The 18433-nt window shown below is 41.6% G+C and overlaps 1 protein-coding gene across 4 annotated transcripts in view; it reads left to right on the top strand.

Annotated features, from left to right (window-relative positions):
* Positions 1-18433, top strand: part of eif4g3a (eukaryotic translation initiation factor 4 gamma, 3a) — an 82221-nt gene that overhangs the window by 11173 nt on the left and 52615 nt on the right. For all 4 annotated transcript variants that reach the window (XM_088069225.1, XM_088069228.1, XM_088069222.1 and 1 more), the window contains exons 2-6: positions 5687-5759; positions 6259-6363; positions 9550-9717; positions 14683-14775; positions 15786-15818. In XM_088069225.1, the coding sequence (XP_087925351.1) occupies positions 5687-5759; positions 6259-6363; positions 9550-9717; positions 14683-14775; positions 15786-15818 (472 nt within the window). The remainder of the gene's footprint in view (positions 1-5686; positions 5760-6258; positions 6364-9549; positions 9718-14682; positions 14776-15785; positions 15819-18433) is intronic.

Below are 18433 nucleotides of genomic sequence, written 5' to 3'. Positions count from 1 at the left end.
TGATTGATAACTGTTGCATATTGGATGCTGGAGTGATACTGATGTGTTGATTCTCAGTGGGTGACTGCAGCACCTGCTCTGTATGAGATGAGGCCCTTTGTGTGACCGAGAGCTCTCAAGTCACAGGTGTGCAGCCATACAGTTTTAGACCGCGCTGATTCATTTTGACTTATGATAAATGACCTGCTGTTTATGTTGTCAACAGGCTGCCCTATGCTCTTCTCTGGTAAGGCTGCTGTATTTTGAAAATATTAAAAATGAACCCCTGAAACAAGACAAGAAGTTTTAATCTTATTGGATAGCGCTTTGGTGCGTCGGACCTGGACGTATGTGCTTGGGAGCTGCAAGAGTAAACATAAGGACATTTAAATTTTGAAAAAGGATTGCTCTTTTAGTAGGTGTGGGTCGGTAGAAAGAAAATAGTTCTGAATTAAACCGCTCACAACAAGGTTTTTGGATTATCTTGAGGAGCTGGGTCATGATTTATGGAAAGAGACATTGCTGTTGAGTTATTTTAAATACATATTTTTGGGGCACTTGCAGCACCACAATGCCATCTAGTTCAAGAGAAGGCAGACATCTCTATGGAAGATATTTTCAGCTCTTCGCAACTCGTATAAATACTCTTGACTGATAAATAGAACTAAAAGTAAGAGGAAAGTATGTATTTCTGATTTGGGGGTTAACTGTTCCTTTAAATATGCAGCAGTGATTCATTAATTTAATCTGTGATAGCAGATTGCAGTTTATTGAGCTGTATCATCCTCCTAATCACACCCCTGCTATTGTGTACGGCTGAATTTCCTCCTGTCTTTCCCTTTCTCTCCCCCTCACACACACTCACTCAGCACATTAGTGGCTTTACAGTAAGCTAATGATGAAGCAGGAGCCACAGCAGCTTTTCCCTCCTAAATGAGGCTTACAGGTCACTGTATGGTCAGAGGACACGGAGGAGTGGCTGAAGCTACTTTATGATCTCCTCAGATAAGAAGAGGCAGCATGGGCTGGTTTTAGGCTGTGGTGGCAGACTTGATTTAGTCCTAGTTTTTACTTTGCATTCACACAGAACCTGGTTTAAAACACAAGCTCTTCTTGTGGACATGTGATCACGGTGTCCTAAGTAATCTGTTTTCTTTAAAACGTCCTTTCAGTTTGAATAGCTGGTGTCCTTGAGGTGAAGTTCATTTATATGTACCCTCAATCCTCCTCCATCTGAGCCCTGCATTTCCTCTCAGCAAGGGTCAAGTGTGATTCTCACCATTGGTGTAATTTTGGTTGTTGCAGGTAATTTTTCAGCCACACTGGTGCTCTCATTCCCTGAGGCAGTATCCCTGTTGTAAGTCTTTAAGTTGACATTGTGCTTGCCCTCTCTCCTCAAGCAGAAAATTAATGGAGATCAAACTAATGACTAGTATCTAATTAGTGCGGCCAGCCACTTTCATGGTTGTGCCTGATACATGCAGAACAGCTTGACTGAAAAGTGTCCCTGCTTCCATCTGGTTACCTGGCCACCCACATGGAGGGCTTGACATAAGTGATGTTTTACCTCAGGACATTTTGTTTTCTCAGTGGGATCACCTGGATGTGACTGTGCATGAATATCAGAGCGCTGGAATATTTTTACCAACAGCGCTCGATCTTGAAACTGCAAATATAACTGAAGAAATCGAAATGAAGTGCTTAAAAGTGCATGATATTGCGAGCATGAATTGTTGGAGAACCAACAGAGATTAGTAGCTAAAAGTTGAAATTTTTTTTTTCTATCAAAGTAAGATTTTGTTGCAGATTGTCTGAAGCAAACACCCTTTTATGCACAGAAGCAGAATCACTTTGCAAGTTGTCCTGAGGGAAAACAAAACTGGATCAGTTTGTCAAATAAATTGCTGTGTTGCTTAAACATACATTTACTTAAGAACTTATTTTATCTTCATTATTGCCTTTTATTTTCTCCCAAAACATGATATGAAAAACTCTTCCAGCTGCATGCATGACCATAGAAATACAGTGGAATGAGAGTAGAAAGTGGTACAGTGTTGGAGCAGGGGCCTGGTCATTCATATGAAAGTTGTTCAGTGGCGCATGAAGCCAAAAAAGTCACCTGTGTATTTCACATTATTGGGCCCATAGAGCAGGCGCACTAGAGACTTCCGCCAGCTGAGTTGCTTACTTCTAGTTTAGCAATTCATTAACTTGAAAATGGATAAAATAATTGAATCTTGCAGCTCTTCTACACTTTCAAAATGTAATCAGACTGAACAGATCGAATCCCAATAGTGAAATGAGTCATTTCATGAGTTTTGTGATGCTGATTTGCTGATTTATCATTGCCAATTTAAGTCTGTTGGAAATAGTCATTTGGGCCGTATGACATAGTGAGGGACCAGGAAGTTGTAGCTTTGATCACTATGTCACATTGGCTGCAAAGTCCAGCACTCCTCTTTGGGGCCTGGTTGTAGCGGGCTAATTTCCATATGAACCAGCATGTGGCAAGTTGCAAAACCATGGATGTATAAAGAGAAATGGATACAGTGCTGGAGGCTGGGCCTGTTCACTCCTATGAAAGTTGCTTAGTGGCGCATTAAAAAAGTTAGCTTCTCTGGGTGTAAAATTAGTCTGATTTTCACACCATTGGGCCCACGGAGCAAATGCAATAGAGACTTCGCAGGCTGAGCGGCTGTTAACTTTTTAATCGTGTGGCTCTTGTAGACTCACTGGACCAAACTTGTCAAATCCCAATAGTGAAATTAGTTATTTCACGGGGGGCGGGGACTGTGAGGCTCAAAATATTGTATCCACTGACTTACGGACGTCTCTTTCCCAAAGTTTAGACTATGGAAAACAAGTCTTTTTAGGCCTAATGTTGTCAAATGAGTGATGTGGAAATTGTAGTTACTCGGTTTGGCAAAGTCTGGTGACCTCCTGGGGACCCGCTCGAAACTCACTGAGGTTAGGTTTTGCAGGGGCATTCAAACAAACAGTGGAGTAGTATACAGCATGGAGAAGAGCTTTTTGTGCACTGTCTCCGTTACCTTGCTGCTAGAAAGGAGCAAAGGATTGCTTCATGTATTTGCTTCGTATTTTTATTGATAAGTTATCAAATTCTATAAATGAAATGATCTTATATCACAAACAACCTAACTCTTTCATCTCTACAAGACAGTGAGTAAAAGTGAGAGATAAAGTGAGTTCTCAAACTCACTTTAAAGCGTCACTTACATGTGTTGTCACCATAATTTAACAGAAGTTGCCTTTTTCTTTTGAACTCACACAATGATCACAGCAAACAGTCTGTTCTGCTCTCGTTCTGTTTCTATGAATTTTATTTCTATTCTGACAGTTTGTCTGCTAGTTTGTGGCGTGACAACATTAAGCTGTGACTTCAGGTGTTTACCTTCTGAGCTAACAGAAACCTGGATGCTGGCTTTAAGCCATTTAAATAATCTCTTAATATTACAATTTGGCTGCAGTTGTTAGAAGATCAGGTCTGCCAAAATCCTCGGGAGAGTTACGTATCTCATCTTACCTGATATTTTTTGCCTTTCCTGCTCTTGTTGCAGTTGACAACAGCCCCTGACCTCCAGGTGGATTTGCTCACTTTGCTCCAGCAGGTTGAACCCTGACTTCACCTGTGCACATTAACAGTTGTTAACAGTCCCGACAAACTTGCCAAACAGCCGCCATGAAGCGCAGAGCGATCAGGTTGCTTCTGTGTTGAGCGCTCCCTGACTTGAGTGTCGTTCTCTGTCCGTCACCCACCACGCCTGGGTCAAAAAGTTATTTATTATTACTATTCATTTTCTCACCTGCTTTACGGCGCCACATTTATGCTTTTCAGATCATTACAGGCAATCAGCAAAATCACTAGAAAAATGTATTCAACTTTCAGAGGATTTTATTTTTCAGTCTCTCTGGTAATTGCACTGTTTGCTAAGATGTCTCCAGTCTGATGCTTTTTGCACGTCAAAACAAAAGATAAAAACTATAAACACTGTGTTGCCCACAGCACAGTATTATTTTGTGCTCCTCCTCACCCAAACTGTCATGTCAGTGTGAAGAGACTGAGCCTCTAATTACTCCTAATTTCTGTGTGTATGTGTATGTGTACTGTGTATGTGTTCGGTTGGGGGGGGGGGATGTTGTTTTTCCAAATTCCCAAGCAATGAAACAGATAATGCTTCCTGCTGCGCTTCAGCTTTTTGAATCTCAGCCCTCTTTTAAAATGATTCTTCTCTCCCCTTATCTCCCTCTCTCTCTCTTGTGTTTTTGGTTTCGAGTAGCGGTGCTGGCAGGGGGCCAAGAGAGATGACGGCCCCTGCAGGCAATAGAAGAGTAAACTGGCTTAAAGGGCCAGTTTACGCCATCAGAACAGCTTGTCAGATGGCCTGATAGCTTTGGAAAAACCTTACCTCCCTCCTGACACACACCTTTCTGACATCCCATTAGCAGGCGACCATTCCTGTAACTTTCCGAAACCTGCGATCCGACATCGACACCCGCTTCTCAGCCTGATTGGCCAGCTGCGCTGAGGTTAGAAACTATGCTGGGTTTAAACTGATCTCAGCGCTCCTTTTTTTTCATTTGTTACACAACTATTTGTGGCACTTTTCATGTGCACAGCTGAGAGCAACAACATCAGTTTCTCTCTTGGAGAGGCTGTCTGAACATCTGAGTTGATATCCCAATTTCTAAACAATATTGCATCTCCCTTTTCTCTCTGAAAGCCAGTTTTTTTTTACCTCTCCTTTGAGTGTAGTTGTTTTGAACAACAATAAACACTTTTGACACACGTCGCGGTCGCACAACACGTCATGCCTCTTTTCCAGCATAACCCGGCCCTCTGGGGGTAAGGGAGGCGTGCTTTGCGTTAAAAGGAAGAAAGCCAGACGTTCGGTTTCCCTTAAACCATGTGACCGTGTCTGTGTGTGTGTGCGCGTGTGTGAGAGACTGTGTCACAGACAACTGCCTGAGCAGGTTAACCACAGGGCTTCCCTCTTCTGTGTGTCTGTTACACATTCCCTCTTTTGTCTACTCCGACATCAGAGTGATGTCTCCAGAGTTAGTCTCATTATTACACGTTTCAAAAGTTATCTTCTATTTAAACAGAGCCGAAAGCACAGAGAAAGCCCCGAGTGTTATAGGTGTTGTGACAAGAGGTTTTTCTTTGACCTACTATTTCTCCTTAAGCATAAGGAAAAGTGAATTGATATTAGCTGAAGTTTTGCTGTTCTTTGTAGTTATCTAATCTCCTGCTGCGCCCCTTGCCTGAAGTGGTCCAGAAATCCATTTCAGATTTTCCCTTTAACACTTGCAAAATGGTGAAGGTACACAGTGTACTCTCAGAGATGGGGCATTTTGGGCGGGGTAGGGTGGTTTGGGGGATCCTAGAAATCAAGCTACAGAGCCATTGGTGCTCGAGGAAAGCCCATTGGATCTGAATCAGCTGAATGTATTGCAGAAAAACACAGAATTGTAGAAGGAAGTAATCACAGCAGAGTGTTTGCAAAATAGGAAACTTACACCCTAAATCAAGTCTCTTCTCGTGATTTAGTCAGCAATATTTAGACTGAACACTGTCTCTTCTATAAATATATAACAGGAATCTTACCTGATGAGCTGAACCCTTATTTAGCATTAAACTTGTTTTTTGGTCTCCAGTGGATTTTTTCCTTAATGCACGTCTCTCCAGAATCCCACGGGTTCAGCCATCACTGGACGACCGAATCTTCCCCACACAGCCTGGAGTCGCTGCCGTCTACAGCGTGAGTCACATGCCCCTGTCTCACACACACATCCAACTGTATGCTGCAGTGCATGTACAGAAAATACACACTTCAGATACAGAATACACACACATAAGACTCATATCTACATTACAGTCTGTATGTAGTTGCATGCACTTTGACTGTACCAAAAGTACAGTTGCCAGTTTATTAGGTACACCTGGCTAAAACTACTGCTTTCTTAATGCAACACAGCCCTAATGAAGGTTGCGATGTTTAAACTGTTCAATAGAGGTGTTGATTTAATTTTATGGTAATTTTTGGAGGTTGTCATTGATCTTGGAGCCATTGCATCTTTCCGAGAGGTGTTTCTAATGTTCAGTCTACCTTTTTTATATAAATAGAATAGACAAAATATTAGAAACTTCTCTCGGAAAAAAAATATTATAACCTTTATAATTATGCTGTTAGGTAGGCTTCAAGCCACCCCCAAAAACATCAACCTATGATTCTTTTGCTGTTTTTGACATGACCACAGAGTGCCACAGACACTGCTGTTTTTTTAAAGCAGAGTGCCCATCTGAAGTTCAGTGCAGGAGAAACGCACCAGTTTCCTCCTAAGAACATTGTAACCTTTATGAAGGTAAGATTTATTGCATTTGTTTTCACGTGTAAACCCCCCTTCAAGTGTACTTGATGAACTGGCAACTTAATGTGTGTTGAGTTTGAATATGTCTTTGCGGTTTGATGCCATGCAACATGACAGTGCCTGTGAAACTACTCACCGCTCCTTATGATTTTTAAAATTGTGTCAGATTTATTGGAAATACTCTATTTTTAAAAAGTTAACAAATCTATGCAGGAGGTTGAATAGCTTTTAATGGCACTGTAAACATTTGCATTGCAATGTGTTTATTTTTTTAAAGGTCCATTGTGTAGGACCTAGGGAAATATATTGGCAGAATTGGAATATAGTAGAAAAAGTTTATGTTTTTTTTTTTCAAAATCATTGTGTTTTCGTTACCTTAGAATAACAAGTATCTACACTTGGAGCCGCTCTTTGTCCATGGAGGGTTACGCTAAGCGTTATGTTTATACAGTAGACCAGAACGGGCAAACCGAACATTGGCTCTAGATGGGGCCACAGCAGCTCCTCTGTGATGAGCAGCATTATTATCACTTTATTGCTTTAAATCATCAGCTCTGTTTTGGAGAGGAAGAAATACCTGCTGGTATTTCGGCTGTCTGTATCTTAAGATATCCAAAAAATGAATTGAGCAGAAATTATCAGGTGCGGGGCGAGCGGCCCGTCTCCAATGAGCTTAACAGCATCAGAGTAACTAATCTATTTTTCTATACATTTTTTTTATTTAGTGTTTCTTTTTTTCGTATGTTACTGCAGTATTACTATTTGGGGTCCAATTGCAACGAAATTTCGTTCTATGTGCACTGTTGTGTATAGTTGGAATGACAATAAAGTCAATCCAAGTCTTTTTAAGTAAAACAGCATTATTCAGTTTTTTTACCGGTTTAAATCACTGGGACTATTTGTCTGAAGAGACCTCTGTGGATAATTTGGCTCCAGTAAAAAACCTCCTAAACACTGAAGAAATTCTAACTTGTAGAAGTTTTCAGCTGTTTGCAATCTGCAGTCCTCACCGTTAGATGCCACTAAATTTCCCTAAATCCTACAAACTGCTTCTTTAATTACATAAAGAAGAGCGCATGCTTGTAGGACATAATGCTGTGATCTGACTGCTGTGGAAATGTGTCACCTCAGGGGACCTTTGCCATTCACTGTCTCCTCCAGGAGTTAATTAACATTTCCTGTATCTGATCTTTGTCATAATATTCACATAATTCTTGTATTTATTTGAACCTACTCGGGGCGTCTGCATGTGAGCCAGGGGCTTTTGGAAAACTATTAGATTTGGACAAAAAAAATCACTTTAATACGCTGTCCTTGACTGAACCTCGAGGGCCATTTGTTGTCTCGTCACTGACTAGCCACACCTACTGTATCTCCCTAAAGACAAACAAACCCGAAATGGCATCCTCCCTTCCTATGAGGACATGACAGTCACCATCTGCAGGCAGGCATTATGCCGCACAGCTGTGTTGAGCACGCTGCTGCACTCAGACCCCTCAGTGCTCTGCTGCACCGTTCTGAGCTTCTCCTCTGATAAGCCAAATGTGCATTTACCTGCAGGGCAGTGATTTGTTAGAGGGCTTTGTAGGATACTGATTAGTTGCAATCCTACCATTAAGGGTGCAGATAACTCTATGTGCAGTGTTTCATATCCTGTAAATGAATGTTTACCACAGAAATTAGAAGATAGGAACATCGATTTCCTCTTAACATCTCTTTTTATTGATTTTTCTCACTCAAAAACAAACTGAGCTGGTACAATATACACTATCGTAGCAACACTGAAATGGTAATTTGTGTGTATGTTTGATAGTCCCATTGTGCTTTCACTTTTGTAATCTCTGTCTTTTATGACAATCATAGAATTAAATCTTTGATTATTTGACACCACAAAGGAGATATTTTCAGTGATGTACAGTAGGCAGCTGCAGATTGCGCAAGAAAAGCCGCTGTATGCTATTCAGCTGTGAGATTATTTGTCCACTGTGGCACAACAGTACTGGAAACACCACAGGTTTTATGAGATTTTCTGGCTCTGAAAGTTCGCTTTAAGCCATGAGGCTGCAGCAATGATGACACTGGTGGAAATAAACCGTGCCCATGGCATGAAACTGTTGTTCTCTGCAGTGGATGCGGGGTTTGTGCACTCGTTTGCCCTTCCCTTCATGTACAGCTCCTATACAGCCGCTTGCCTCCCCTCCCCCATACCATCACTCTGTATGTCCTCAGAATCAGTCACTGGCCTGAAGCACAGCAGGCTCCTCCCCTGGCAACAGCAGCTAGATTAGTCGCTTTATCCCAGGTCATCTGAGGGAAGTGGGCCACACATAGAAGATGGAGCAATGCAGAGGGGATTGGTGCTATAGACGCTGTACAGAACAATACCTGGAAGATTTAAATTCACTGTAATTTTGAGATGTTTGTTTTAAATGTTAGCTTTGCTGTCAGAGCTGTAAAAGCCACGATGTGTATATTAGATTTAAAACAAAAGGCCCTGGAGAGAGGGGTTGGTTGTCCAGTTTTCCAAGCTATCTCAGTCTTAGTGCCTCTTGCTTTCCTCCTGCAGTATCCTGTCTCATTCCCTGGTGTGTCAGGCGTGCTGCAGCAACAAGCAGCACCTGCAGTGGTGCCAGGCGCCCACAGCTGCAGCAGCCAAGGCCCATCCTGCCACTCCACAGCCTGAAGAGCTGAGTCAAATCTCCCCTCTTCCGTGGTACAGCTCATTTGGCTGGTGCGGCTAACCTGAGCCCCCCGTTGGCCCATATTGACGAGGCTGGTTTAGCATGACTCAGTTGTATCTATTGTATCGGGTGCACTCTATTTAGTGCGATGAGTGGGATTGTAATATGATTACTTGACCCACTTTTGCCATATGAGGCCCAGACATCCTCGCACAGCATAGTTGGGCACAGCAGGCTGCAGAAGAGGCCAAAGTCAGTGTTAGCCAACCCCTGCGGGCTTCAACACCCATCCACAGCGCAGGTCTTCACCTCTGCACACATACAGGGGCTAATCCTGCAGCTTTAGCTTAATTTGCATTCCTTAGCAGGAGGGAGGACTAATGACCGGTGGAATCCTGCCTCCACTGTTCCTCCTCCACATCAGTTCACGTGTGTCTGCATCAGTCTTACTTAATATCTCGTTTTTATGTGTCTAACCTTACTGTTTTATGTGCTGCAGGTACCCAGGCACGCTGGCCCTCCTTACACTGCTCACGACATCACAAAGGGACACCCTAACTTGGCGGGCACTCCGCCCGGTCATGCCCACTCCCCGGCGCTCTCTCAGGTATCAGTACCCACAGCTTCCCCATATCGCTACCCTAAGGGCTGGGAGGCAGGCGGAGGGGTGAGTTTGTCACTGTGTCCGCCGTCATCCTCTCTGCGTATTCATGTTCGATCTGTCCATCTGTCTGCTTGCTTTTTATGACCCGTCTTGGGGCTAGTTGAAAATTCAACACTAGAATTCAGAATTTCTCAGTACAATTATGTACTGACAAGATATTGTGATTAAAATTTCTAATTGATTGCTAAGTATTTTTAATCAAACTTTGTCACACTGTAAGATTCCTTTTTCAAAATTACAACATTATTGTTCTAGAAAAACAAAAAACAAATCAGTTGGATGCAGATGCTATAAAAAAAGATGTATGCAATATATAATTCTGCCTACATCATCCACCCTGACTTTCATCGTTTTTCTTTTCTTCCTTCAGCTTTTTACATGTTATATTTTCCTGTTTGTCACTTTTCTTTTCCACTACTTTCCTCATTCAGCAGTAAGCTTTGTTTGCATGAGAGTATTGTTTTTATTAAATTCAAATGAATGTATGTTTAAGGTCTCATAGAACAATCTCTGTGCACTGGTGTCTATAAGGAGTGTGAATCACTAGTTTCAATACGCTCTCCAATTAACGGCAGTGGAGTTCACTTTAATTTGACCCTAATAACACATAAAAAACAGCTTAAGAAAAAGAACATCAAACGAAAATATTAAATTTTTGCTTAAAAATAACTCTCAAGGTTCATAGACAAAACAGTTGTTCTTTGCCAGCCACAGTTATCAGCTTAGACATATTTATATTGCATAAATTAACCTTGCAGGTAGGGGACTTTCCTCCGCACATAATTTAACAAATTATGTGTATTTTTTTTCTTTATTACTTTGTGTTGGTTTAAGTCACTGCATCTTTGGACAGAACAGCACACTTGAATTTCAGCCTTCATGCACATATTTTCAGCCTTACATTGTTAAAACAGAGCAACTGATAATTGCCATAGTTAGAGCAACAAGTTAGCGGTGTGAGATACCCGGCCAGGCAGGTTCGTCGTGTTTCATGACGACTCGGCATTGTTTGCATATGCACATGCTTTGTCTGTTGACCCATCTTTTTACCAAAATCCAAAGTATTTACATACTGCTGATTATTCCTGAGAGGGTTATAAATACCCACAAAATCCTTTTGGCTCCTTGCCATTATGTGCCTAGTGCTGCCTGACTGACGGTGACACAGACATGCCTTGGAAATTACAAAATAAAGGTGTATATTAGATATACTGATGTAGATCAATGTTGTTGCTTTGCAGTGATGATATTAGATTGTTGATCATTGAATCAATAAAATCATCCAGATTGGTGGATCGTTACACCACTAATGCCTACAGACACATATGCATCTACTATATTCTCTATACTGTTCCTGTTTAATGCTGATCAGGCTCCGGAGGGGGCAAGCCCAGCATGCATGATGTGGCAAAATGGAGATAAATGATATATACTGGTTGGGCTGAAGAGCTAATGCATACAAGGACAAACACATTTAGATATACCTGCATGCCCCAAGTCTATGGGAGGAAAGCAGGTCCCCTGAGGGGAACCCATGTAAACAATTAATGTACATGGATGTAAAAAGAGAATTGGAGTCAGCATTTGAGGCGGGGTCCTTTTCGTTCTTATGAAAGTTGTTCATTGGTGCATAAAGCCAAAAGGTTCAACTTCCTGGGTATAAAATCACCCAGATCTTCTGCATCATTGCGTCCATAGAGCAAGCGCACAAGAGTCTTTTCTGAGCCGAGCGGCTAACTTCCGGTTTAGCTCTCTGCCAACTTGAAGAGGGATAAAATGATTTCATTGTGTGACTATTCTAGATTTACAAAATCTTATAGGACCTAATGGATCAATACCCGATAGTGAAACAAGTCTTTTGTGGGGCTTGTCAACCTGAAAAAATGCGTCCACTAATTTAGAGATGTCTCTAAGTAAGTCAATGGGAGAAAGTCTTTCGAGGGCCCCATGACATACTGCAACAGACCCGTAAGGTGTAATTCCACACGTGGCCACTCGGGATTGTTATTACTAAGATTTTAACGGTATACTTTTTTTTACAGATACTGCTTATAAACTACGAGCTAGGCGCTTGAAAATGGCACATTTCTCCGGCTGTATGTAGTGCCCCTTTGCTAGATGTTTTGAGAGATTGCTCGTGTTTTCACCCTTACATACAAAACGGTTATTGCACTTATAACAACGAGCAATGTCAGCATCAACTCTTTAGAAGTATAACCAGTGCCAATGAGAGTTGGGCTCCTGTGTGTGTGTGTGTGTGTGTGTGTGTGCGCATGTGTGCGTGCGTGTGAGAGAGAGAGAGAGAGAGAGAGAGAGTCAGAGCTGACTCTGCCACGCCCCTCGCTCCGACACATAGAGCTCTCCTCTGGATTGAAGAGCGAAAATGCATCATAGACAAATGTCTTACTCTTATTGTAATTTAAAAACTGAGTTGGTGAGGAAAAAAACTGTACAAGATAACGTTTATGTAATCTAAATGAACTAGAAATGTATTTTCTTTGTATCTCTAAATCCGACAGCAGAACCATTAACACTGGATCTTATCAATACTCCGCTCTTTAATAATTCGACGTCGGTGTCCATTTAATACCAGGTTTCAGTACTTATCCCTTGTGGCCACTACATAAAATCTGCCTCAAAGCCAGGCATTGTTTCTGGGGCCTGGTTTGAACCTAGAACCTTCGTGCTGTGAGGTTGTGGTAATAACCACCAGGATTTAGTAATGTTTAGATGTGCAAGCCAGCTGATCTCTGTGTAAAAGAGGCTACTGATTATTGTCTGGTTTTTCAGCTACTGTGTACAGCTGCAAAAGGCTGTGTCACTGTGGAAGGAATACTACATTGTGCTGTATTGGTAAAACCAAGCCACAGGGATCCCCTGTCAGTCACGTCAGCTGTTTCACCACGAGGTCATGATATGTCATCATTTTCTCGACCTAAATTCTGAATGTGTAGGTCTGTTTTACAGAACTATGAGCCTTAGGTTTAAAGAGGTCCGTAAACATAATCTTTTTAACATTTTAAAACATTGCCAGTGGTGTTTCAACCTCAGTCCTTTGTGCAAAAGCTCTGTAAAAAGTCAAAGTGGGGAATAATTAATCAGGATCGGGAGTACGTTAAAAGGGGATGTGGGTGTGTAAATCCTGTATACTACCAGGGATCAGGGCAGAAACACAGTGATTAGCTCGGATTTAGGTGAGATCGTTTAATTAATTAGGACTTAAAGTTGGTTGAAGTCAGGTAAGGGTTAAATGTAGACTCCCCTCTTCGTCTGTAGCAACAATGAGACATATTCACATGGGATGGAGATAGAATAGGGCGCTGAAAACACAACAGAAATAAGTCAGGACAGAGCATGATGGGAAGAAAGGTTCACACTGCTGCTGTGATGCTGCCATCTCTGACCGCCTTGCTGCTCTCGCTCACAAGCATGTTGACTCTGTGACTCAGCGTCTGTGGAAGTATGTGACAGTGCTCGCGAGGAATCTAGTTGTTCTACTTCACCGTTATAGCCTAATGGCCCACTGCCTCACCCTAAAGCTCTCAGCAGCCTTCTATAGATAGTCCTGTCAGCCAGCACAAACTTAAATTATCACCGCCATACCAGCAGCAGCTCGGAGAAGAGAAACAGATCTGCTTAAACCCACCTCTGCATGGCTCCACTGCACACTAGATGAGGAATAAAGCAACACAGGATTTGCAGCCCTTGAGGGGACCAATTATCTTTGCGCAGCACATAAACCCCAATCGAAAACATTTTCTCCCAGCAGCATCCACCATAGTGTTGCTGGTGTATTGTTGAGGTTACGGTTGATCTCTGAAATGTTTTAATGAAGTGGCTGATTGCTGCACAGTTCCTGGTCTCTATATTAACAGGACTCTTAGCTTAACTGTTTTCGCCACCATCCCGAAATACAGTTTAAAACTTCCTGCAGGAAATTCCAATTATGAAATGACTATATCTGCAATAAAATTGTTTCCATAATTTAAAGTGATGAATGGTATAAATAAAATGCCAGGGGAACACCGTGGATTATAAATTAGCTCACGTTTCATAAAAACATTTGTTACATATTCGTTGTTTATTCATTTAAAACGTGTTTAGTTCATAAATCAACAGTTTTTTTTTGTAATATTTGTAAACTTTGTGTAAACGTTCTCTTTTCACATTTTGAAACACTGTGGGCGTGCGCAGACGTCAGAGAGCCACCTGTTTGGCGTGCTCAGAGAGAGAGAGAGACAGAGTTTGTCTTTGGCTCTTCTGCTGTACAATTTTCTGGTTAGGTCGCTGGTGACACCAGAGTGTAAAATCCCAGCACCGCTGTGGCATTGCCATTTCAATGCCATTTGACAGCAGCATTACCCAGGGTACAAACTGGACGTGGAAGCACTGCGAATCATGACGATACTCAGTGGAGCACTGCCTGCTTCCTTTAGATGCCCATCTTAACCAATTGGGCTGTTTTTAATTGAATTTGGCAAGAACACACACTGATCTATAATAAACAATATTAGAGATATACTGTATACTCTATAATATAAAATATCTGATTAATACAAATTATAGAATATGCATATTTACTTATTTGACACGTCAAAACAGAGAGCTCGTTTAAACAGAGAGCAAAAGAGACGAGACACTCAAACACAAGCAGACAGAGACAGAACTCTACTTTTAATGAAAAAAAAAAAAAGAGGAGCAGAATCACTGTCCGGTGTGCAGTTCTACATTGACAACTTTGTCAGAGATTAGTGTTAAAGTTTAATAGCAGTTGTACTTTATTTTATTTATTTATTTTTAGCCAAGATCTACTTTCTGTCCTGCAACCTCACCAAAATGTATTTATAATTGTCCTTGATCTTTTTTCTTCCCAGTCCCCTGGAAGGCGAGACACGTTCAAGTCAGAGCCGTGTTGTAATGAACCCTCTTCTTCTCTCTCTCCATCTTTCCTTTCTCTTGTTTTGACAGTCTCCATACAACCCTGGACAAAATGCTGGTTCCGCCCCTCTAGTGTATTCTCCCCAGACACAGCCAATGAATGCACAGCCACAAAGTCGCCCGGTGAGTTTCCCTCTGCTCTTAGATTTACAACACACCTGCCCCCAACCCAAACAGTTGTTGTGGTTGTGCTTTACTGTGACTCTTATTGAACTCTGGAGTTTCATAGAGTCAGTGATGGAGGGTCAGTGTTTAGAAGCCACAAAGAAATGTTGAAGAGTCTCAGTCTGCTTAGGGCAGCGAGGCACTTTAACGTAGTTTATTTTTTTTAGTGACATCTCCTTCATTGTCTCCCTAAAGGCCCCCTCTTGGCTTGTTGTGGTCGATGATACTGTATCACTGGTTGCAGAGGGGACATGAGTTACACTGGTGGCCTTTTTTTTCCATTTGTTATACCCCCGTCCAGGGGGATAGGAGCATAAAAGTTAAAAGGTTGCTCCCAGAATTGATGGTAATTTAAAATATATATGTTTGTGTAAAGTCAAGCTGCTCTGTTTTATAATGTTTGTTCAGTGTAGCCTAAGGAAAGCCATGTAAAGACTGATAACACCTTTGGAAAAAAAACTCTCACCACAACAAGCCTAGTAAGAAATTCCAAAATATTATATTTACTTTGCCAGCATTCCCTGTAAACACACACCTATTAAGCATTATTTATTAATCCTGCCTAGCTCGTGCCCAGCCCCCATCAGTAGAGCAAGGCTAACCAGACCTCGGTCAGTGTGAATAAAGATGTAGGTCATTTTTTATACTGTGTGGTTACAGTGTTAAGTTTTGCCACATAAGAAACTGGAAATTACAGCATAAAAATTTAAGTTCTCCAATATGGCATCATAACATCTATCGTATCAGGTTCTTAAAGCAGGCTTTATATGCAGATACACACCTTGACCTGGGTCTGAGGGATGCATCATGTGCCGTGTGTGTTTAAAGCTCTGTGGTTTTGTACTGTATTTTCAAGCATCTGCCCCCATTGCTCATCTTATCTGTGTCTCTCTTATGCTCTTTCTTCTCCCCGCTTTGTCATCACTGCTTCAATCTCCTTGCTGGACCTCTCCTCCCTCCCCCACCAGTTTGCTACGGGCCCTCGACCAACCCACCATCAGGTAATTTACCCCCGCTGAACGCCCCTCCTGCTCCCTCTCTTGCATCATCATCATCAAAGCGGTTTTTGCTGGTACCTGCTGGCAAAAGGGCTGTTTGTGGGGCGTCTGCTGTTCCTTAAAAAAAAAGTCTGGGATTTGAGCGCCTTCACGTATCTTGGATACAGTTAAAGAGGTTTTAATTATCATGGGATTTTTCCGAGCGCGATGCTATTTAATCAACATATCGAGCCAGGTGCACAGAGCAGTTCCCTGACGGGTGCATTCTTGCACTATTCATGTTTATTTTTATGGTTAGATTGATCTGAGTTCATTCCAAGAATTGAATTGGTATTTTATAGTCTTTATCAGGTTTAGATGTAATGAAGCTTGTGGGTGTCCTTGAGCTCCGAGCAGAACAAGTAACCCTTTTTTGCACAGGATGTTATGATTTTCCCACACTTCTTTACAGTTTATGTATTTCTGGGTGATTAAAAGGCATTTAACACGATAGGATCTTGGTCTCCATTACATTGAACCAAAGAGGAAATGAATCATCAGTCTTTGATAATGTGTTTGAACTTTGCACTGGTGATGTGAGCTGTAGGCATTCTGCTTATTGAAGAAAAAGAAAAAGAGAAACTACATTACAGGATGAAATAAGTCACTTACCAGGAATAAATAGTCAGGCAGAGAGTGCCACCTAAATTAATCAAGTATAATATGTTTGATAGATAGATTTGATACTTTATTAATACCGAGGGAAATTCCAGTATGTTTTTATGGTGAAGGGAAGGTCAATCAGTATTTATGAACACGAGCTACACTCTCTCAAAGAAAGAAACCAGAGAAATAAGGCTCAAACTTGTGATGCCATCAAGTATTAAGATCATCAAAGAAATCACAAATTTGAGTTTTCACATTCTGTTTTGGATTTGGGAGAGTTGTCCACGTTTACTAATATTTTGGACTAACTTAGACCATCGGAATACCATATGTGAAGTTAAAAATGTGCATAGATTGTCTTAAATATGATGTGTTTTCACTGTGAATTGGAATTGGATTTCTAACAGTTTTCTTGTTTATTTGGATTTTGTTTTTTCATCAAACAGTATAGTGGGAGGAAATATCTGTTCCTCTTGAGTGGCTGACATCAACTTGTCATTTAATGATAACCAATTTTGTTGTGGAGAAACGCAATAGAAACATTTTTTTGCAGTCAGACTAGTGTTCAAGGATATTTGGCTGTACTGAAGATAGCTTTATGCCAGATAACAAAAACAGAGGCATTGTTATTTCTGTGCTTGCATGGCTAAATCTTTCAGTGACAACCCCCTCATGGCACCACGGTCTCATTTGTTTCCAGTAATTACAGCAAGGTACTGCAATTAGATTGTCTGCTTTATTTTTGTTTGGGTGATGATTTAGATTTCTTCACAGCATTGTACCTTCTACAAGTCAAATTCCAGATGGAAACAAGTGGTCTTAAGATGCTGATTATTTCATCTTGCTTTTTGAAAACATACATAATCAAGGGGTTGAACAAGACAAAGTGATGAAGGATAGTAGCTAGTGGTCAGGTAGACTGTAGTCAAGGAAAGAGTCAAAAACAGCTGTGTGGAGCGCTCCATGGTGTGTGTGTGTGTGTGTGTGTGTGTGTGTGTGTGTGTGTGTGTGTGTGTGTGTGTGTGTGTGTGTGTGTGTGTGTGTGTGTGTGTGTGTGTGTTTGTGTGTTTGTGTGTTTTGTGGATGTATGAATGTATGAAGAGATCTGGACTTAGCATTTGAGGTGGGACCCTGTTTATAAACATATCAAAGTTCCCGTATTTTTTATCGTGTGTGTGTCCCCTTTTCTGTCATTCTGTGTCTCAACTCTAAATTCAGATGTTTTTGCGGGTCAGTGAATGCCACAGAGGCGGAGCTCATCACTAGTCCTTTTTTTCATCAGCAGCTGTTTGTGGAGTTTGATTCGCAGGGTGGATTTTGATTTGTTGATCTGGTCAGAGCCGATCAGAACGATAGATGAGGGGAGCAGCTGCTGCACAGGCGAGTGAACGCAAACTTTAAGACACAATTGACAGTCTAAGTTTCACTTTCACTACGCCTCACGTTCACTCTGCGTTGGCTGGCTGGGGCCTTTCTATGTGGAGTTGAAATGTTCCCCCGGCATCAACACACCAACAACCAAAACACACACAAATACACAGAAAACTGGTCTGCTGCCGCACCCTGCACACAGGTCTGCTAAAAGCAGCAGGAATGCAATCTACAGCCTATTTTTAGCAGGTTTACCCATGTTTGAAAAACCTGCGTGCATGTCCTAATTTTGGTGGGAAAGAGGTATGAATTGCCGGTAGGTGTGAATGTGAACAAGAATGGTTGAATTGTGTCTGTCAGCTCTGTGATAGTCGGGTGACCTGTCCAGGGTCAGTGTCAGTTGGGATAGGCCCCAGCCCCCCGCCACCCTTATACGGCTAATGAATGACTGAATATTCCAGTAGTGCTCCTAATGAACAGTCCATATCCAAAAATAAAAAATCAATACATGGTGGCAGATGTTTTAATCGTGGTAGGCTGCCACAAACAGTTTGATGTGTGGGAAACCTTGAAGTCTAAGGGAAATTGTTTTTTTTTTGTTT

This window comes from Plectropomus leopardus, chromosome 2, assembly GCF_026936395.1.
Source record: "Plectropomus leopardus strain MGB_pleo_1.0 chromosome 2, ASM2693639v1, whole genome shotgun sequence".
Taxonomy (NCBI): Eukaryota; Metazoa; Chordata; class Actinopteri; order Perciformes; family Serranidae; genus Plectropomus; species Plectropomus leopardus.
This window is presented reverse-complemented; position numbering and strand designations above follow the sequence as displayed.